Raw genomic sequence first — 23,803 nt, forward strand, 5'->3', positions numbered from 1 at the left:
AGTGTAAACAGCTCGAGACAACTCACCTTCCGTCTTCAAATGCGGGTTATCCACGGGCGCCATGACAGATGCCCGGATTTATCACACCAATCCCACTTTTATCGATGACATCATTCTGTGCACAAATCCATCGACTCCATCTCTTTTTGGGCTAAATGCATAGCTCAGCAAGCACGTTTACGGAAACCAGTTTAAAAAATGATTGCTAAAAATCTCAGTCTATTATATCTTAGTCGATTTCTACCATCTCTTTCAATGTAGCTGATAATGAATGATATTAGTGATTAATTTTGTTTCGGTGCTCAGGGCATTTGTTTCATTTGGCCTTGCTGCAGACGTCCTCTGCTACGACACCCGGAAGTGCGAATAACGCATCCAGTAAACGCTGTCCCGATTGGCTCGTTTGTAATAGCGTCTGACCTACCGTGACCCAGCCAATGTTGTTCAATTTCGACGACCGACGTAACGTACATGTACTATAGTACTGCTAGACTACAGGCTGCATGATCAGCTCCAGCTTCTACATTTTCCAGAATATTGGTGCAAATCAGTTAACAATGTCGTTATCAGGGGTAAGCCATCAATCTAGACAATTGCCAAGTCCATTTTCTTGTTCAAATTGATGGTAGATTTCTGTTGATACGTCCAACATGATGAATGAACATGATGAACCTAAGTGCCCTAAGTAACGTAACCGTAACGTTAGCCTGTAAACTTGGTGGTAGTGTAAATATGTAGACGCTAGTATAGTAAGGCTAAAGCTACATTGTACCTTTTTATTTTAACTAGATCTAGTTGGAAAAGCCGGCTCGGCGGTTCTCGGCTTCATACAGTACATATCAATCAGTAAGCCTGTATGGAGTGGTATGGTATTGTATTGCAAGCTATAATGTCTACGTTATGCGTAACCCCAGGGCGCTCCTTGTAGGGTTGGGGGTACCACGTATCGACACCCTAAGGATCTGTAGCTTGTTTATTCTAAAAATATAATACAAATCCGCCTAATTCTTACCTCAAATATGCCATAAATACTGCAGTTTTGAATGTCGTGACCGTCTCGTTGATTATGAATCTCCGTTTTAAAATAGCGCAATTTTAGTGCGTGCGTTCCGTTTTCTTCGCGCAGCTAAAAAGGGAACCTTGCGATCGACACCCCCTCTCCTCCATAGGTATACACGTGAATTTCACAGCATAGGTATACACGTGAATTTCACAGGCCATAGGTAATACACGTGAATTTCACAGCCATGCGTCGTTACTGATCGGATGTGTAATTTTTAGCTTGGTTTGTTTGAGTTTGATTTTCGTTTCTTCGTTTTTATTGTTTTTATAGCTAATGACACTTAATCCCGCGCGTACTTTTTTGTTCTATACGCAAACAGCCATGATACGCAGGGTGTCGATGGGAAGGTGCCCTGTCGATAGGTGGTGCCCCAACCATACACAGTAATTCACTGAAAAACCTGATTATTAAATGATAAGCAAAACAATGATAAATTTACCGTACCGGTAGATTATAGATCTAGAAATGCAAATTGAAAAAGCATCACATGCATTTCACATGCACCCGTATTGTCAATGGAGCTGGAGGGAGGGTAGCCCCGGAGACCGCGCCGCCAGGCGCGGTCCTGGCGGCTTCCCCGCAGTTTCGCTTATGTTATAGTTCAAGTATTCTATGCGCTTGTGCAAGTGATTGTGAATTCTGTGAACATCGGTGAGCTGCTTATAAGACATCATTTTGTGCATCACAAGCAATGAAATGCATCAAACAGTCGCCGATGATAGTCATTTAGGTTTCATCGACCCATGTAAGTATTCCTAGTAGTTTCTGTTGAAAAATTAAGGAAATATAGTGCCGCAAAGGCACCCGTTTGTTCAACATGAAGATCTTTTATGGGAGCACGGCGCAGCCGCCACACTGCGTGTGGCGGCTGTCGCAGTTAGAGGGAGGGTAGATTGTTTTCAAAACTACGGCGCAACTGAGTGCGTCAAAATTAACAACCCATGCGTTTGAAGCAGTTGGATCGAGCGTGTACTGCAAATCGCATAATAATGAGCGCTTGTGCATTAACTTGTTAAGAGTATTTTCTTTACATGTGAGTAAAATTTTAGGCAAATTGTTAACCCCGGCCACCGGGGCGCTCCTGGCTTAAAGTTGTACACATGTACTGTAACGCGTAGCGTTGGGAATTGGGGCTGGTGGCAGTTAGCAAATTGTGAGATATTTACACTGTATATGAAAAACATTCAATTAGGGTGTCGATGTGTTGGACACCCAACCAGTGTAAGTCCACTACTCGTCAACCACCTAATACTGATAGATCGTCCACCCTTGTGCAATGGCTTTCTCGTGTCAAACTTAAAAGTATGCGTGGGACTAGGACGGGCGCAGTACGCTGGAACATTCGAACAGGAATACAAATCAAGAGAAACTAGGGGGATACAGCCTGGTAAATAACCTCGGGGAAACGGGAGAAAAAAGAATTGAAGAAAATCTTCATTAGTAAATACACGTACATGTAATTCTTGTTACATGTATTTGCCCATTTACTGGATGAACATGCTTTTCAATGGGAAAGCGGGTGGTCGATGAAAATGAAGAGCTTGTGCAGGTGCACAGTGCAAACTGTTACTTGTGATTTGCGCCGAGAATTCCGCGCGTACGGTACGAGTCAATAATCTGAGCCCAGGATATGAATATTACAATGTATCAATGCGGTATTTTCTGCGTGGAGTGGAATGAAATTAAGGTGAAACTGAAAAAGTCAAAAGATGGGTCAAGTCGAAGAAAAATTCTGCCCCAAAATGTGCTAATTCTGTATTGTACAAATCAAGAGGTCCCCGTGAATTTTATTTTAAATAAAGACAAGGTCGAATGTATTTAACTGCCGTGACAAACTTGTGTCAAAAAATCAGGAAAATCCAACAGCAACTTCTTTCTGCATTTCATTTTAATATCTATATCAATCTTAAAATGTAAATCAGTGGAAGTGTACAGAATTCATGGACAATGCACATCATGTTATTGACTTACAACTTTATATGTGACAGTGCATCACAAAACGAACAAAAACTCACACCCCTTGATTTCACGTAATGGACCCAAAAAAGATGAAATGGGTCAACCAAGTCAATATTTAGTTTTTCATAGTTTGTTAAAGAGCTAAGATCCTTCTTTTACTTTATTCTTAAATTTGTGATCATAAAATGAGTGGGAAAGTGCATTTTCAGTACCGGTAGTTTTTCTACAACCCTTTTTTTGTAAAGGGGTGAGATCAGGTAATGTTAGAGGCCCCTTTTTATTTCTTGATAACCCTTTGCACACTCTTCACTTCCAAGTCTGAAAACTTTTGAAAGGATAACGCTACTGGTTTGAAAGTTGACATTAATCTTGTACAGAATATGTTAATAGAACATGCTCAATTTCAATTTAATCTGATAATCCCTTCATTGTTGTTGCTCCAGTGGTTTGCATCCTGTTTTTTGTCCCATTCATCGCACAGCTAGCACGGTCTGGTAAAGATTGCTTGAATAGACAGTTCACACTTTTCCAGCGTGTGGGCTTTCTTTCCAATATTTAGGTTAGGAGAGTCCACTTGAATTGAGTTATGAATACACCATTTTAAAGCTTAGAGTCTGCTCTTTCAGAATCTGTCCTTTACTAAAATCCATGTCTGACTACTTTTTGTTTGTTTTGTGGTGCAGGGTCACATATGTTGGTACTGCATTTGATTGGTTTAGTCTTATTTTAGCAACTGAGCACAGAGTGTGTCAGTTAATGGTACTGCATCTGCCCCTTATGTTCTCAGACAAGGGGTTCCTCAAGGTTCTGTTTTGGGACCACTGTCTTTCATAATGTACACAGCTCCATTGTACAGGATATAATTGACAAGTGTGGCACGAGTAAAATTACATCAATGCTGATGATAATCAGATTTATCTTTCATTGCCAAAAAGCACCAATTCTGATGCAGTGGTTGGTCAAATTGAATCATGCTTCAAAGGTAAAATTCTATAAGATTGGTCTCTGCAAAATGATTTGAGATTGAATCTTGAGAAAACTGAAGTTGTGCATGTAAGATCTCGTAACAAGTCCTCAACAACTTTATCTGTCAATGTTTGTAACATTCCTGTGCTGCCAATTTCTAAGGCACGTGACCTTGGTGTCACTGTCATTATCCAAAATGATCTTAAGATGTAGTGTGAAAACTCACATCAATAACATACCACAGGTAATGCAAATCTGCAGCCATAGGTCTACACAAGATTGGAAAATTGAGACACTTTCTCGATAAAGCAAAGTACAGAAAAACTGATGCGTGCGTTTATTTTAAATCTAGTCATTTGGATAATAATAATGGTTTGCTCATTGGAGTTCCAGACTCTCAGCTGAAAGGACTCCAATGGACACAAAATTTAGCCACGAGGCTTGAAGTAACACGCAAAAGGAAATTTGATCATATAACTCCCATCCTTCGTAGTCTTCATTGGTTGCCCATAAGAGCTCATATCAGGTTTAAGATTTTGACCCTTGTATTTGAATGTTTATCATGGAAATGCCCCTGCATACCTCAGTGAACTCATCAAGCCGTATCATCTGTGTTAAAAACTCACCTTTTTGAAACCTTTTGTTAATTACATACAGTGGAATAGAGAAATATTTGAAAGATTTTGTTTCCATTTGTACACGCATAGAGACTGTTTATGGTATTATGAGCTAAGAACTGTCATTATTATTATTCAGGGTACTATAACTTTATTTTGCCACTTGCCCGGTTGGGCGAGCAGATTTTCAATTTTGCTGCAAAAACTTGCCCGAACATTGATTTTACTTACGTCAACAAGTGAAGTGAGTGAAGCGCTTTAGCAGCTCCTCTGTCACCTGTGCGTCAAAATCTGTGATTTTGAGGGTCTTAGTGAAATCTGACTTTCTACTTTGGCAACAGGGCAAATCATATAACCCGTGGATTACGCCGGACTTGTGATCTGGACATTTGGTGTTATTGGTGATGAGTATCAGCAAATTACTTTTTTACAGCCTGTCTTCATTTCCAGTAATGTGCAGCCATCATAGCCAGGCACTCTACTATACTTACCTTTGCCTGTACAGACTTCACTGCCCTAATCCTGCTTTTCATAGCGGAGTCTGAAGACCAGGGACAACAATGGGAACACTCCAGTGGACACTCTTTGTGATCATTGTGCTGCTCTGCCCTGACCGTGGACTAGGACAATGCACGTATTCAACTGTTGCCAATGTACATGTCAGGCACCCTGTGCATTATAGCAGGAAACCAATACCATATTACAGCAACACTGTGGCTACTTTCCAACTACTACTACTACAGGCTGGAGACATTAACCCAAATCCTGGACCAGAAAATAACTCTTCAAGAATCAGTGATTTCCCGACAGGTCCTTCCCATCAATCAGTGACCAGGTATGATACAAATTTGCTGTATAAATTGAACCCCCTCACATCAGATGACACACTGCAAAGGCTTCCCCACCAGCTTTGGCGCACAATCTCATCCCTCGGCATAGGAAGGAAACGCAAAACACGGCGTGGGACCAGAGGTGGAGCCAAACGAGTAGTTGCTGATCAACCGCCAAATCTGCATCCAGAGTCTGCGGACATGAACGATGCCATACCATCTGCAACTAACGGTGAGCCCCCTTGCAGTACAGATCACACTCAGCACCCAATAAGTGTATTGATTACAGGATATTTGCACAGGATAAGAACCAATAACATGGTTCGATCAGTCAATCCTTCTAACCTGGTCCACATGACAGCCGCAACTGCTGTAAAGAAAAAGTCACCAAGGTACAACTTTCCTCGTTTCCTTATGAGCAATGTGAGATCTCTTAAAAACAAAGCTGATGAACTTCATGTAGTCATGATGAATAATGAGATAGATATATGTGTCCTCAGTGAAACATGGATGACCAGTGAATCAGTAGACTTCTTCGACATAAATGGCTTCACCCATTTTAACAAATACCGCGCAGAGAGGAGAGGAGGAGGTGTATCAATTTATGTGAGAGACAATCTATCCCCTAAGCATGTACCTGAAATTTCAGTCCCGAGAGACATAGAGGTGGTCTGGTGTCATATCCGACCTAAGCGCCTTCCACGTGAGGTATCCAGTATCTACATTGCCTCGGTGTACTGTCCACCCAACTGTGGTATCAAGCCAGACTTGACTGACCATCTCATTACCAGTGTCGACACAATCCGCACGCAACACCCCGATGCTGGCTTCGTAATGCTGGGGGACTTCAACCAACTGGACACTGATACCATCTGCCAAAATATATCACTCCAGCAAATTATCAAGGTCCCTACACGTAACAATGCGCTCTTGGACAAGATAATGACAAACCTGATGCGATTTTACAGAAATGCAGAGATTACATCCCCTCTTGGACTCAGTGATCACAATGTTGTCTTGTGGTACCCACAACTGAGCTCCCTTCTACATAGGAATGTTGTTCACACACGAGTAGTTCGGCCCATGCGAGACTCCGACATCCGAGCATTTGGTCAATGGATATCAAGCCAAACCTGGAGTGAGGTCAGCGACGCCAGTGAGACAGCAGGAAAATGTGATGCTTTCTACGCAGCTCTGCATTCAGCCATCGATCGATTTTTCCCAACGAAACAAGTGAAAACTCATCAAAATGATAAGCCCTGGGTGACACCTGTCCTCAAAGCACTGATAAATCAACGATGAGTATGCCTGTCCAGTTTGGCATCCCGGCCTCACTACCAAACAACGAAACCAGCTAGAAAGGATTCAAAAAAGAGCCCTCAGAGTCGTGCTTGGACATTTATATGAGACATATGATAATGCCCTGCAAATAACCAATCTCCAACCCCTCTATGAAAGAAGAACGGATTTATGCAGTCAGTTCGCAAAATCATTGTTAAAATCACCCCATTTTCGAGAATGGCTGCCCGCTCCTAGACAAAACCCATACACTAGCTCCCTGAGGAGTGCCGTCCCATTCACTGGTGTCAGATGCAGAACGAATAGGTACAAGAAAAGCCCCATACCATTCCTAGTGGACCTAATGAACAAATGGTAATGTACAGGTATGCGCATTGATGCACATTGTATGCTGAGTTTTAAAGTTGCAGTTTCTTGTGTATTTATTATTTACATGTCATTTTGTTTTTGTATATCTGAAATTAGTAACGTTTTGTGATTTTACTACACAACTCATGTCAGGTTTACTCCCGTCTGATGGTATAGCGCATGATTTTCATGAAACACAATGCGTTTACACACTTGTATTAGATATCAGACTTTTTTTGGGGGGGGGGGATGGGGGCTTGTGTCATTGGGTCAGAGTCTAAAGGTTAACGGTTAAGAGAATAGGAAGGAAGCAAGTTATGTTTATGAAATCTTCAATACACGCATGTATGGTGTGAAGATCTGGTGACATTTCAAGACTCAACCAATAAATGTTGGAATCATATTATCATTACTGTTGTTGCATAATAATGTTCAGATTTGCTTAGTGTAAATATTTTGGTATATATTTTGACAATCAAAGAACTGGTACGAAGATTGAAAAATTTGAAGTATTTATATGCAGAAGTTTACATAGAAATATGATTGTTAGTATTTGTCCTTCAACTGAAGTGCAATATAATATGTGCTTACATCTGTACGTCCATTTTGTTTGAATTGTCTTGTTTTTATATTTATCCAGACGCATACAGCTTCTTTCCCTTTCTTTCCTTCCTTTCCCCCTCTACGTACTCCTCTTCTCCTTCTCCTTTATCCTTACATTCCTCCTGCTCTCTCTTTGTGCCTCCCTTTTCTTCTCCCCTAGCCTTTGTTTTCTTTGTTCTCCTGTCTCCCCTTCACTCTGTTCCTGTCTCAGCCTCACACTACATGTAGCATCTTCTATCTCTCAACAATCCTCATTCCACGCCTCCTCCCTTATCCTTCTATACCCTTTTTATTAGCTTAAAGGGTTGTGATACGTCACTAATGGAGGATATAAGATACATGTATGTAAAACGGTTTTTTTTTCACTCAACTCTGTTTTTGTTCCAATATACATGTAATTTATATACTGAATGTACTTCCACTACTGATGTACCGATGATTTGTTTTGTTGTTGTCATAATGGTTGTATTTTGTTCGTGTGTTGTATACAAATGTATGTAAGTTATTTTGTCTCACTGTATTTTTATCGATGTAAATCAGACACAATTCAGCCGTTTGGCTGCGAAGTTTGATCAATAAACCATTCCATACCATACCATACCATACTTACCGGAAAAGAAAGTCTAAAATATAAGGAAATAACAGAAAATCATGCAATAGTCAAGGTTTTAATAATTTTAAACACATTCATTGGAATAGACAGCAAACATTGATTTGCACTCTTAAACACAATGGATTTAATTAACAAACTTGGTCCGATCTTGAAAGTGTTGCCGTTGCATTGCATTCAAGTTTCTTTGAACATGAAAGTGTTGGAACGTATCCGGGCAATTACCCCTAGAGGGCAATTACCCCCAGGCAATCACCCATTACCCTGCACACATGCACACACACACCCAGCCACATTGTACAGATGTAAGTCACCTATATTGTGCTTGTCTCATGTTGTCAGATTGTTATTTGTGAACATGTACAAATTATTGATTCCACCATGAAGTCAATAAAAATGCATGGGAATGATGCTAAAAGAGGAAATTGATCAACTAATCTTTTCTTCTTCTTTTTTTAATATCATTTCTCCCTCATACGTGTACCCAGAGCTCATCAAATGTGGAAAACTTCTCTCCCCAAACCATTCGTCAGATCAGCAAAGAGATCAAGGATTTGACTTGTAGTCCACCAGAGGGCATCAAGGTTTACCCCAGTGAAGAAGACATCACTGATATACATGCGTGCATTGAGGGTCCAGGTATCTCTTTCTATCATAGTGCAAGACAAACACACTATTAATTCTTTCAGATTTTTTGTTTTTAATCCCAGATCACAGTGGCTTTACTTTTTAAGACCACATGCAATAAGTTTCCAAAGGACGTGAGTGCTTGTTTGCATTTTACCGTCTTATTAAGAAGTGTTGATTTCCAATTGCCAGTCATTTTTGGGGTGTTGCACCAAGGAAAGAACTTTGATGAGACATTGTGTCTGAGTGTTCAGTGCAGCTGCAGAATGGGAAAGGGAATCATGATGTAAAAGTGGATACTTGCACATACGTCATTTTGCGTGCTCAGCTGTGTAAGATGAACTTTGCATGTTTTTAAATCCACGGAATCAGGACACCCATTTCTGGAACATATGGCATGTAAACATATTTGTGTGCTTTTATTTTTGTGCTAGCTTTTGGTTGCGTGAAATGTGCAAAAATGTCCTTACCGTGAAATTTCCACCTTTACAGTTAGTATTATGATTCACAAAAATGTCCTTATTTTAACTGGAATCTCTTTACAACCAAGCTCATTATAAAGGAATTATTTTGCCATAGGTTTACATGCTAAGGAAAATGCAGGACTGACACTATCATCTTGTTATATCAGCAAACTCATTATAACTTTGTTCACTATACAAATTGTGTACCATATATCTATAGACAAATGTCAGTGACAGTGCCTGATCTGTGAACTTGCTACCCAATGTACAGTGTACTAGTAAACATTTCTTTTAATTCTATTCTGGATACAAACCAGATAAGCCCCTCGGGTCATACAAAGTTGAGATGACAAGGGGCAAAAGCAGTCCATATCTGTGTGGATACTACATCTCAGCAATACATGTTATCTATTTGGCCTGATGATTTGATAAAGTTTTTCAGGTTATTATTGGATTATTATTTATCTATTTTCTTTTTTTTTATCAGTTGTGAATAACTACAGACTGTCAACCTTGCTTATTAAAGGTGAATCTATTAGGACTGAAGAAATAGCTCTGACTTGAAGAAAATTTGACTTGGATCAAAATCAGCAGAGTATAAAGAGGACTTGAAAGGACCTTTGGCTTAGACAATTATTCACTTATAATGTGAGGTCAACTTTAAATAAGCAAGGTTGACTGTACGTAGTTTAAATTTCTTGGAAGAAGAGTTGAGTAAGTATTCAGCCATGTTCTTATGTGTATTCACTTCATGCAGCTGGAACACCCTATGCAGCAGGACAGTTCCGGGTAAAGCTCGTTCTTGGCAAAGATTTTCCTAAGGCACCTCCCAAGGGGTTCTTTCTTACCAAAGTGTTCCATCCCAACGTAGCAAGCAATGGTGAGATCTGTGTCAACACCCTGAAGCGGGACTGGAAGGCAGACCTAGGAATCAAGCATCTTTTGTTGGTATATAACATCAATCTCTTCCTCCTCCTAGCCATTATGGACTGATGCCTTTCAAACAATTTCTAAGAAAGAGTGCATAAGGAAAAACTCCTTGGTAGAAAGAGTTACAAGGGTATGCAATAGTATTTTGATTTATTCATTTACAAGCAAAATTTACTAAGGAAGGTTAAAGCAAATGGAGACAGTGATTTTCTCTAGGACCACGTGTAGATGTAAACATTTATTGCGTGAGGATAAGATTGCAAAATTTCTCAATAAGTATTGAGCATCCCCATGTAAATCAAACACTACATAAACCTTTCTATAGTGGCCACCCAAAAGAAACGAAAAACATGGCCATTATAGACAGGTGGCGACTATAGACAGGGTCTTCAACATGGCTTTTCTCTCGGGGATTTTTTTTTTTTTAATTATCATTTGGTTTTTTATGGCAGATGGCTGTTATAAGGCAGGTTTGACTGTATGTTAGATTGTAGCATATATTTCTTGGTTTCTCAGTTTATATGAATCACAGAGATATTAGCTTTCCCAACATCCCAGGTCAGACTGTAAGAAACTATGAGTAGTTTCAGTTTCCAGTATTGTGCTTCTGTAGTTAAGACAGTCTGGCCACAAACTTCTCAAAAACTTACCAGCAGAATTTCATCTGAAACTTCCTGCTGGCATGACACTCACATGCTCACATGTCACTATTTTCCTTGTTAACACAAGACATTTGTGGCTGTACCAAACTTTCAAACTTGTCATTTCAATTTTTTTGTCAATTGTGAAACTGTTATCTCACACTGTCAAGATGTACTGAAAACCTACAGTGTATCGGGAGAACAAGGTGGTATGGCAGAGGCATAACAGTCACCATAACAACATTTCTAGTTTGCCATGTGTTAATACTGTAACATATGTATGTATGCGTGTTTGTTATGCACATTATAAGATGACTGGTGGTGGAGGGAACATACCGAATGTTCAACCCGAAAGGTTTGAAATGCTATTGAGGGAGGTCAGAGACTCCAACTCTCCCGTTTTCGACGGGAGATCTCCCGCCGAAAACCCATATTTGCAAAATCTCCCGTTCTCCCGTTTGAGATTTAATTTCTCCCGCCCTGGCTCTTTGTCACCTGTTGGAAAGGATTTCTTACTTATTTCTATCGTATACCCGTTGAAAAAGTAAGCCTTAGATAGCACCAGAGAGCATCTAGAACCCTGGGAATTTCGCGCTTCGCACACATCAAGTTGGAGTCTCCCGTTTGCTAAGGGTTTCAGGCGGGAGAATCTCCAGATCAGAAGGTGCTTGGGGTTGGAGTCTCTGGGAGGTTATAAGTCCCAAGACGAAGTCAAGGGACTTATAGCCTCCCGAAATAGCATTTCAACCCCTGAGGGTGGAACGTTTGGTACATGTCCCCGACAACAAACGTCATCATCTGTTATATTATATGGGTTAGGCAAATTTATCCTTTAGATCGATTGCGTGAAAAATATGATCGTTCAATCGTTTGGTATCGTTTGTCAGTGTGTGAAAATGTTTTCCCATGGGAGAACGTTACAAAAATGTTCTGCCCATGGGCGAACATAACCAATGTGCCTCTAATGCGTGACTGTGTTTAGCCAATCACTAACCGGTATTTGACTAACCCATTTAATATTGCACTTTATTTTGCTCATTGTATGGTGTGCATTTGCATGCTTGATATGCTATTAAATTTCCCACTTTTTTAGCTCACCTGAGCCAAAGGCTCAAGTGAACTACAGTCAACCTTGCCTAAGTTGAATCTATTGGGAACGACGAAAACACTTTGACTTACGCGAAATTTGCGTTTTAGTCTGCAAAAATCGCCAAACGAATGCGGGAGTTCGGAGGCGTCGTCAATTGTTTGGAGATGTCGTTACTTCGGCAGGAATTTCAAAACTATTAGATTTTTCTGTGAACCTTTTCCGTACAATGAGTCATGATTTGGTCGTGATTTGGTCTCGAAAATGTCTTTAAAGTCTCGTCTATGTGCGAAACCTTTGTCAGACGTGTGCGATGTTCGCAAAATCTTTGTGAATCCCCAAACAGCCCCCGAAACTTTGGAAAATGTCTCATGTATGTTTCGCGAAATCCGTGAAGTTCTTCCGATCATTTTATGACATACAATCGTAACTGCAATACCTGTTCATGTACCTTTTGAAACATTCTCACGAACGTTTGGGGCATGTTTGATGCATGACCTCTTTAATAAACGCTCTATGTTTTCTGCAAAACAAAATCATAGCATACTACATGTAGTACATCCACACATCAAGCAACTACAACTATATGCACTGTATTATTATGAAAACGAAATTTTTGATATTAAAAAAAAATCCCAAAATACACTTGAAATTACTCCAATGCACGCGGAAATTATATTTGAAACTTAAAGATAATAAAAAGTTTTGGTACCTCAAAAGTTTCCTTGAATTTCCTTGTCTTGGTTTGTGTTTCACGTTAAAGTACGTTGTCTGTGAGAATTACTCGCCCCAAAGTGCTCTCATGTCGTAGTAATCATGCAAAAATGGTTTCGTACCAGAGCCGTCGCCATACAGCGTTGATAAATATTGTACGAAACCACTGACTGCGACCAGCAGCGTGCAGCCCATTGTACGCATAGCTAACTGCGACCAGCAGCCCCATACACATAGCGTAATGGGGCTTCGCATTGTAGCATTCAGGATAATGACAGAATTAGTATCGCGGGTAAATGTCAACTTAAAATCCAAAAATTTCTTCGATTTGAAGACTTACCAATTAAGTTGAAGTTGTATTGAAAACAGGCTTCGAACAACGTTTGGTTCTGCCAATAGTCTCTTTCTTTTCGAATTGATGACTGAATGTGACCCGGTCGAGAGGACCTTGGGAGAGCTACATACACTGACTACTACGGCCAGCGTATGCGCACACAAACATCTTATCCATTGATGGATTTGAAATTTGTGCGCATGTGATGTGTTCGCATGCACTGGCTGTAGTATTCAGTGTATGTAGCTCTCCCAAGGTCCTCTCGGCCGAGTCACATTCAGTCATCAATTCGAACAGAAAGGGACTATAGGCAGAACCAAACGTTGCCCAAAACCTGTTTTCAATACTTCACCTTAATTGGTAAGTCTTCAAATTGAAGAATTTTTGGGATTTTAAGTTGATATTTATCCTGCGATACTAAATCTGTCATGATCCTGAATGCTACAATGCGAAGCCCGATTACGCTATGATGCGTATGGGACTGCTGGTCGCTATGCGTATGGGGCTGCTGGTCGCAGTTAATTGCATGATTACTAAGACATGAGAGCACTTTGGGGCGAGTAAGTCTCACAGTGTTAGTTATATGAAAGGTACTTTAACCTGAAACACAAACTAAGACAAGGAAATTCAAGGAAACTTTTGAGGTACCAAAACTTTTTATTATCTTTAAGATAATGTGTGGGGGAACCTAGAAAAATAAACAGATGCTTGTGAATTGTGGGGTAGCCTAGGTCATCAGAAAAAAAACCCAAAAAACTAACGGTCTACACACACGTACGCAACGGAGAAATGAAAGGGAAAGAAAGGAAATACAGGAAAGAGAAACTCTTCAACTCAAGACAACTATCAATCTCCTTGGAAACATTATTCTCCAATGATTATTGAAAAATTTGCGTGGTTACATTTTTGTCGCATGTTTTTCATTTACGTATCTGGCTGTATTTTAGCGAAAGTACACGCGGCATTTACACATACATCATGCATTATCGGAACAGAAAGTATAGATACACATGATATGTAGTTTCGCATCAGTCTAGCTACACGCAGTGTAATCACATGCATGAACTAATGAGAAGTGGTCGGGAAGTTAACTAAGTATACATACTTGTAGTTTCTTGTACACATGTGTTCTGACTGGGGCTACAATAGTAGCAATTTTATAGAACAACATTCATGATGTCCTCCAATGAGCTTTTTGACAAATGTACAAAACTGACCATACATACAACTGTAATAGTTACATGCATTATTCAACATACTGTAACATGGAATACCATCATCCATGGGTTAGTGTTGTATAGTGCCACCTCCTGTTATTAAGATGTGCACTTGCATACTGCTGTCATAGCTGCCAAACTTTGGCAATGAATGATAATAAAGCTAAGGCCAATTCATCCCTGTTATGACATGATACCTATAATTACAATAATGAAAATAACTTTTGTATTAAATACATGTTTATTCCAGAAACATGATTTTTTTACAGTATTTCAGAAAGAGACTGTTTTGATTCACAAACCCGACCCATGATTGATTATTTTATTCTGTGGACTTGTAATTCATGGTACAAAACAATTCATTTTTATATTTTGTTTTGCACACTTACAAACTATAACTTTCGCCACAGTGCTTTACATCACATGATAATCTAAACATTTGTATAGTGCAGCTGCTATATACATAAATACTGCACTGCAATGAAAAACTCATGTCTGCTTAATTTCTCTTCAAATCATATTCACCCAAAACAACAAATCTGAAAACAAAAGCAACTTATCAAAATGATTAAACAAGTGGCTAGGTCATGTTTTCTACAGTAATCAGAAAGAGAGAGAGAGAGGAAAAAAATACATATAATTAAATTACAGGATATGTTAATGCGTTTATCCTAAAAAGGCTGCAGGGGATCAGCCAGCCCCACCCCCCACAGTTAAGATAGGGTTAAAAGAATTGTTACAGCATTTATTTTTTTATTTGCATTCAAACTCTTCAACTACTCTACAACAATTAATGTCATGAGGACAATTAGACACAAATCAACATTACAGTGCTCTCCCTTTATAACGAAATGCTCGGGACCGGCAGTTTTATTTCGTTATAACTGAACAAATACAATATATAACGAAAACAAGGAAGCCACTCATATCATATTCTGTTTGTTGAATACTCGTCATACACTGGAAAGCTATGTGAACAATAAAACAAATAGTTATTCAATTTCAGATTATTGTATTACAATAACGCAAGTTTCCCTCGGAAACTGTGCGTGACACACCAAGCAAACACACAGTCATGATGTGACGCGTTCGCCCATGCAGAGACGCTATAAATGCTTGTTCTGCTACGTATTTTCGAAAGCGATCCTCATTTCGTTATCATGGAGCACATTTCTTTTGTTTTTCTTTGTCAGTGGCGCTCTGAAAAGACTTCGTTATAATGAAATTTCGCTATAACTCTGTTCGTTATAAGGGAATTTTGTACCATAGACTTTAACCCTAAAAAGACTGGGGGGGGGGTCCTCAACATTTCGCGCGATTACTCTGCAACACGCAATGCTCTCGCCGCGATGTTCTATGACTTTTTTCTTTCGAGTTTCCCGCACATTTTGACACCAAATTTGTGACGCCCGGGGGTACGGTTCTGAAGTTACATAACTTTTTGTACATGCACGTGAGGCCGAAAATGGCTCAAAAATGTGATTTTGTGTACAAAGTCAATGCAAATTGAGTTTTTTCACATGGTTCATATAAATATGCTTATTTTTACTCTCAATGACTAAAATTAATTTGTTTTAGGAGTATTATGCTTCAAAAAGTGTCTGCCACAAATTTTGTTTAAAAAAATAACAAAAACAAAAGGTCAAAAAAACAAAGAAATACATAAGAAATTCATAAAACAATAAAATAAATAAGAAATTAATTTTGATACCGAATTTTTTTTCAAGTACATTTGCTGAGAATGCCACAAAGAATAATTAGACCAAAAATGAGCATTTTTGGAGCTTTATTTACTGATTTACATCAAAGAGTCTGATTTCTTGCATAAATTAGCATAATTAATCAAAATTAAATAAAAGAAGACTATTTTGTCAAATTTAAATATACGATCTTGTAGATTACATCGCACACTACCATTGTGCAAATTTCCGCGGCGATCGCACGATCCACGGCCGAGAACTTAAGGGGGGGCCCTTTAGGCCCCCCCCCCCCCCCCAGTCTTTCGAGCTATCAAAATGGTTCTAGGAACAGTACCCCCTGGAAAACCACCCTCCGGATAACTACCACCCGGATAATTACCCCCCAGGACAATTCCCCCCTAGGGCAACTACCCCCCGGACAACTACCCTCCAAGGGCAATTACCCTCCAGGGTAATTACCCCCTAGGACAACTACCCCCCGGACAACGACCCTCCAAGGGCAATCACCCCCCAGGGCAATTCCCCCTTAGGAAAACTACCCCCTGGATAACTACCCCTCGGATAACTACCCCTGGATAACTACCCCCTCGGATAACTACCCCCTGGATAACTACCACCCGGATAACTACCCCCTGGATAACTACCCCCCGGAGAACTACCCCCTGGATAACTACCCCCCCCCCCCCCCCCCCCCCCCCCCCGGAGAACTACCCCCTGGGTAACTACCCCCCGGAGAACTACCCCCTGGGTAACTACCCCCAGGATAACTACCCCCCGGATAACTACCCCCCGGATAATTACCCCTCGGATAATTACCCCCCGGATAATTACCCCCCCGGATAATCACCCCCCCCCCCCCCCCCGGATAATTACCCTCCGGATAACTACCCCCCCCCCCCCCCCCATAATTACCACCAGGATAATTATCCCCAGGTTAATTACCCCCTCCTCCGATAACTAGACCCCAGATAACTTCCACCCGATAACTACACCCTCCGATAACTTCCCGAGGATGATTACCCCGGATAAGCAAGCCTACAACTCCCCCTCCCCTATAACTATCAAGACGAAAATTACCCCAGGACAGTGCACCACGCCAATTACCCCCTGGGTAACTACCTCCCGGGTCATTGCCCCCCCCCCCCCCATCTTACCTTTAATAATTAAAGAATATCATTACTACAGGAAACGAAGTTCTTTGTATTATTTGCCAGGAATCACGGAGATGCCATACTGATACATCATTTTATGAAAACAACATCTTAAAGATTTACGATTTGTATCGTTTGCACTTAGGACAATTTATGTAAAAGCTTAATTTCTCCCTCGGTATTTTGACTCTATGTTCATAAAAAACGAAGCTGTCCCTTCATATCCTACCCGGTAATCCAGTAAATGTCAATGCCTTTAACCAAACTATTTCGCTAAATCTGTATTTTCTTTTACTGTTCCGAAATTTCGGATTTCTCTTGATAGTATATTTTTCATTTCATTTCATTTTATTGTTTCTGTATGGCACAATATAATCAACTCTGATCACTTTCAGAAATAAACATATGATTCATAATAATTCATGGCTGATTTTGCACATGACAGGTAATCAAATCTTAGTGACAAAGAACAAAGACATAATGATAATAAACAAAAAGTCATGGTACCATACAGGAGGATCCCCAGTAAGCCGAGCTTGATATTGGGGCCTCATACACAGATAAATGAATAAACAGTTTCAACCAACTGTCGGTTCACTTAACTACAACAAGACAAACTAGTTTTACACAACAAAACAGTTACATAACAAAACATACACGGACATGTACGCAGGTGATGCTAGGAAAGAAAAAATAAAGAAGAAGGGGACAGCGATAATGAAAGATGGTGAGAAAGAACAGGAGACAGAGAGAAATAGAAAGACTCCTCGTTCGCTGTACAATAACACACTGTGCAAATACAACACTATTGCAGGTGCATACACCCTGTTGCCAGGTAACGGCTGGGTGTAGCAACATACGGACCAGTTACATCTGTATATAAAAATAGAGAAACATTCCATGGCATGCCTACAACAGAAGGCAGAGTACAACATAGAATGAAGATGCTTCAAGTAACAAAAGAAATTCATGTTCTGGATATGTTAATTAAGTCACTGATATTTAGCAACAAGCATATGTTTAACAAATCTTTTGAAGGAACCAATCGTGCGAATTGCACGGGACTGAGATGGTAAAGAATTCCATACGTCTGGGCCAGTGTGCCGAATTGATTTTTTAGCTAAACAAGTTCTGGGATTTATAAGATGAATATTGGAGGCATTTCTTGTAGGGTAGGAGTGGATTTGTTTATTGAGTTGGAAAATATTCATGAAATAAGAAGGTAAACACTGAATGGTGTATAGTATAAAAGAAGTTTTAAGTTTGAATGCCTTTACCATTGAACTAAAGACATTTTGAAGAAATGTTACACTTCAGAATGAGTTAAACTTTTTGCAATATTTTTTAACCACAATTGTCTATCGTTTACCACAACTCCATGTAACACTTCTTTATTTTGAGGAGCTTATATCTCATGCCTCACGTGCCCTGGTTTTGACCCATCATCTTCCTCTTCCCTCTCGCTTTTCTCTGTCCACTGTGAAGGTAGTCTATTCCTGTCATTCATAACTCACCTTTCCTCTTTCTCTCATTACAAGGGATTTATCTCGTGTGTGTTCATGTGCAGTGCACTCCCGTTAAAACGAAATGCTCAGGACCGGCAGTTTTTTTTTTTCGTTTTAACGAAATTTCGTTGTAACCGAACAAATATAATATGCAATGTATAACGAAAAGAAGGAAACCACGCATAAAAAAAAATTGTTTGTTGAATCCTCATCATACGCTGGAAAGCTATGTGAAATGGGAGAACACCTTTTTAATTTCGTTTAAATATTACATTTTAAAAAGAGCATAAAGTTGTTTGTGTTGTCACACATGTGTAGAAAATGACGGTGTAGGATTTGGTTACAGTTCGCTATTTCAAAGGTTCTTTTCTTACTAAAGTACGTTACTCCGAAGACTCCTAATTCCGAAGTTTCGCCATTCCCGGGATTACGATGGTTTGTTTATGTGAAGGTTCGCATTTCCGCAGAATCATCATTCCGAAAGTTCATAATCTAGATCAAAATAATATATTGTTCATTTTCCGAAGGTTCGTTGATCTGAAAATGAAATGAGGTTCGTCATTCTGAAGGTTTATAAATCAAAAAAAAGAAAGAAAAAGGTTCACTAGTCAGAAAGTCCGTTGTTCCGAAGGCTTTTTCATCCGAAAATGAAATAAGGTTCGTTATTCCGAAGAAATTTTGTTAATGAAAAAAAAGATGAGAAAGGTTAGTTATTTCGAAGATTTATTTATCTTAAGACGATTATAAAGATTGCAATTCTTAAGTTTTGTTAGTGTACTCTCCTTTTTCCACCATGGATTAACGATACTTTTTGTAATGTTCCGATTAACGAACGTTTTGAATTCCTATCATTTTCGGACTAACGAACCGTATAAGAATAAGAATAAGGACCATATTTTATTATCGAATTAACGAACCTTTGGAATAACGCCAAAATGTGCTTAATAACAAACCCTCTTTCATTTCCGAACTAACGGACATTTAGTTGTATCAGAATCTGTGTGTTTTGTATTAAAGGACTTCGGAACAATGAAACAAACCTTATCCGAATTCAAATTATTTTATTACAACAACGCAAGTTCCCCTCGGAAACTGTGCGTGATACACGGAGTGAACATTTAATGATGCGTTCGCTCATGCAGAGACGCTTTAATAATGCTTGTTCCGCTACGCATTTTTGAATGCGATCCGCATTTCGTTATAATGGAGCGCATTTCTTTTGTTTTTCTTTGTCAGTGGCGCTCAGAAAAGACTTCGTGATAACGAAAATTTTGTTATAACCGTCTTCGTTATAAGCGAATTTTGTACCATAGACTTTAATGGCGATAATTTTGGGACCAGAAGTTTTGCTTCGTTATAACGAAATTTCGTTATAACCGTGTTCGTTGTAACGGGAGTGCACTGTATCTTTATTTGTGTACTTCGTCTCTGTCTTAATTTGCTTTCTTTGCATTGTTTCATCAATTTTGTAACTATTTTACTGTTATACCGTTAACGCTCATTTCAGAATTGCCCTACTGCATTATTGGGCATATTAACAACTAGTATATCAATGATGTGGGAAGAGATTGTCACCTCCTTGGTATGATCACTGCAGAACATTACCTCCCTTGACAATTACTCCTTATTAAAATTAGGCTCCAAACAATCACCCCTCTTACAATAACTCTCCCCCAGAAAATTACGTCTCTCATTGTTATTTTCGAACACATTAGCTATTTGAATTGAAAAAAAAAAAAACCCAACATTTTTTCATATCGTCTGGTTTTGGTCGAGACCTAACTTCAGGTTTTAAACATCTTTTGGGTGAGATAATTAGAAACCCCTTACGAAATATTAAAGAGCATGTTATTCCAAGAAGGATTCAATTTTTTGAGAAAAAAAAATACTCTTGAAATGGCCGGGATAAAACAGAGCAGCCCTATAATGTAAAAAGGATTCTGTCAACTACAACTCTCCCTAGATCTATTCAAAAAGAGGGTGCAGGACAAAAGACTTCGTTAACAACTAGGGGGTGTTTTGTTAAAAAAAAAAAAAAAAACCACCGTTAAACTCGTAATATTTTACTCTTTCTAATGAGACTAACTTATATTTGAACTGGATTTCCTCTTAAAGTGTCGAGAACATTTAATTTGAAAACTAGCACAAGTCTACTTGTATGTAAAACAAGCTGTAATTTTACTCTCATGACAGATTAGGGCATCTTTTGATAAAAGTTGCCAGTTATGACATCATGTTAGTATCTAATAATTTCAATAAAACCATGGGTTCTGCTTGATTGATAAGCTCGAGTCACTGACTTGTTACCATGGACCTGCTTTGATCGACCTACAACGATTGGTAATTGTGTGGAACTGACAGCTTGTCAGGACTGATAACTTTCATAAAACCGTGCCCGGATCCTATCAGAAATTATGGCTTTATATCGAAGAGTCCCTCGCTAATGTTAAGGGAATATGAATTGCAGTGAAATCAACTCTCCTTTTCTTATGTTTATCGTCTATCATGTGTTATAACGGTAGAAAATAAATGACAAGCCAAAAGAGTGATGACAGTGTAAGAGAAAGGTGCATCTTCTGATATGGTGTTATGAACTTATGGAAAATATACGACGGGTGGTAACTTTCGGGGGGCGGGGAGGGAGGGTTGTCCAGTAGGTAAGTATCAGGAGGGGGCGGGGGGGGGGGGGGTTCGGGGTATTGTAAATGGGGGGGGGGGGGGGGTAGTAATCCGGGTGGTAGTTATCCTGGGGGTAGTTATCCGGGGAGTAATTATCCGGGTGGTAGTTATCCTGGGGGTAGTTATCCGGGGGGTAGTTATCCGGGGGGTAGTTATCCGGGGGGTAGTTACCCAGGGGGTAGTTCTCCGGGGGGTAGTTATCCAGGGGGTAGTTATCCGGGGGGTAGTTATCCAGGGGGTAGTTATCCGGGTGGTAGTTATCTGGGGGGTAGTTATCCGGGGGGTAGTCATCCAGGGGGTAGTTACCCAGGGGGTAGTTATCCGGGGGGTAGATGTCCTAGGGGTAATTGCCCTTGGGGGTAGTTGCCCTAGGAGGGTAGATGACCGGGTGGTAGTTTTCCTAGGGGGTAATGGCCCTGGAGGGTGATTGCCCTGGGAGGGTAGTTGTCCGGGGGGTAGTTGCCCTAAGGGGGAATAGACCTGGGGGGTAATTATCCGGGTGGTAGTTATCCGGAGGGTAGTTGCCCAGGGGGTAAGTGCCCCGATACGATCAAAATAGCCCAGTCTTTTTAGGGTTAAGAGCAATAATTTTGGGACCAGAAGTTTTACTTTGTTATAACGAAATTTTGTTATTATACAAATGATGCACAGGATAGAGTGTGTTAGTGAAGGTGCGGCGCACTCGAGAGTATTGACAATGGTGCAACATGCACGAGGCGCCGCACCTTCACTAACGCCACGAAATAATCCTGTGCATCATTTGTTTTATAAAATGGGTCGAAAACTAACAGCATTTTTCACGTACCTTTGTGGGTCAATACCAGTCGGCTACATGTAGCACTCGCTCAAGAGTCAAGATGTCCGAAGATGTTTGTCCCAAACATTTACGCACGTCGCAATCGGAAATCCCGCACATATACAATATAAGTACTGTACGTATAAGAGTATACGTACGCCACATGTTATGCACACAAGAAAGGCCGGCTGGCAGCCCGAACTAGGTCGAGAAGTTGTTTACAGGATTGACAGCGCGTATAGTAGCGCGCGACGCACTTTTAACAACTGATTGAGTGCGCACTGCTAGTGTAAACATTGTGACCTCAGGCCGTGCATGTTAGTGAGACATTAATGCACGCACACGTGACTCATTTCAGCGCTTCCAATTGGCTACATTCTTGAACCCATTTTATAAAACCGTGTTCGTTGTAACGGGAGTGCACTGTAGTAATACACCATATGTTTGTACATTACAGTAGATTGTAATGGGTATATTCTTAATTCTCTCCTTTGCAGACCATCAAATGCCTGCTAATCTATCCAAATCCTGAGTCAGCACTGAATGAAGAAGCAGGCAAACTCCTCCTGGAGCAGTATGACACTTACTTTGCCCGAGCTAAGATGATGACAGAGATTCATGCACAACCCCACCGAGCATCCAAAGAGTCACGGGAAAATGAAGACTGCAACCCTTCTACATCAGGGGCTAACTCACATGGACCGGCAGCTAAAAAGCATGCAGGAGAAAAGAAGGTTGCTCTCACAGAGAAGAAGAAAAAAGACAAGAAACGAACACTAAAGAGATTATGATGCATGCCCAGTTATTCTGGATTTACATATTTAAGAAGAATTTTGTACAGTGTGTGTAAATGAAAAAATACATAGCATATCCTTGCATTGTAAGCACAAAAATCAAATGAGTGACTTCATGTAGTCAAGAATCCCTACACATTCCCTCCTTGTCTTCTCTACCACCACTGGTGTATTTCCCTATTACCTTTGGACACTGGTGTATCTCCCTATTACCTTTGGACACTGGTGTATTTCCCTATTACCTTTGGACACTGGTGTATATCCCTATTACCTTTGGACACTGGTGTATCCCGCTATTACCTTTGGACACTGGTGTATTTCCCTATTACCTTTGGACACTGGTGTATCTCCCTATTACCTTTGGACACTGGTGTATCTCCCTATTACCTTTGGACACTGGTGTACTGTATCTCCCTATTACCTTTGGACACTGGTGTATCTCCCTATTACCATTGGACACTGGTGTATCCCCCTATTACCTTTGGACAGAGAACTTCTTCCTGCCATCAGAATAGGTTTCTTGTGATTGCTGAACTTTTTAACCTTATCACATATATGGCTAGAATTTTTGATCTTCTTCACGAGTTGTTATATTTGTGAGGGCTTTTGTGACAACCATCAAAAGTCAGTCTGTCAAATTACTGTTGATTCGTTGGATTCACAGCTATGTTTTGCGTGTGCACAGCAAGCACAGAGAAGTTAAAGATAATATAAAGTTTTGGTACCTCAAAAGTTCCCCTGAATTTCCTTGTCTTAGTTTGTGTTTCTGGTTAAAGTACCTTTCAAATAACTAACACCGTGAGACTTACTCGCCCCAAAGTGCTCTCATGTCTTAGTAATCATGCAATAATGGTTTCATACCAGAGCCG

The 23,803-nt window shown here is 40.0% G+C and overlaps 2 protein-coding genes across 2 annotated transcripts in view; one reads left to right on the forward strand and one right to left on the reverse strand.

Moving 5' to 3' along the window:
• The window catches only part of LOC139745005 (uncharacterized), a 176,285-nt gene extending 176,029 nt beyond the window's left edge, over nt 1-256 (reverse strand). The window contains exon 1 of the mRNA XM_071655409.1: nt 27-256. The gene's annotated coding sequence lies outside the window, so the exon portion shown is untranslated. The remainder of the gene's footprint in view (nt 1-26) is intronic.
• A 206-nt stretch (nt 257-462) lies between these two features.
• On the forward strand, nt 463-23,529 carry LOC139745000 (ubiquitin-conjugating enzyme E2 S-like). The gene is made up of 4 exons (XM_071655405.1): nt 463-572; nt 8,784-8,934; nt 10,144-10,334; nt 22,638-23,529. Exons 1-4 carry the CDS (start codon nt 504-506, stop codon nt 22,929-22,931), a joined length of 705 nt encoding a protein of 234 aa, XP_071511506.1. The 5' UTR covers nt 463-503; the 3' UTR covers nt 22,932-23,529.
• Nucleotides 23,530-23,803: the final 274 nt, after the last annotated feature.

Source organism: Diadema antillarum, unplaced genomic scaffold, assembly GCF_040938485.1.
Source record: "Diadema antillarum isolate AM-2024a unplaced genomic scaffold, OU_Dant_1.0 seq00001227_RagTag, whole genome shotgun sequence".
Taxonomy (NCBI): domain Eukaryota; kingdom Metazoa; phylum Echinodermata; class Echinoidea; order Diadematoida; family Diadematidae; genus Diadema; species Diadema antillarum.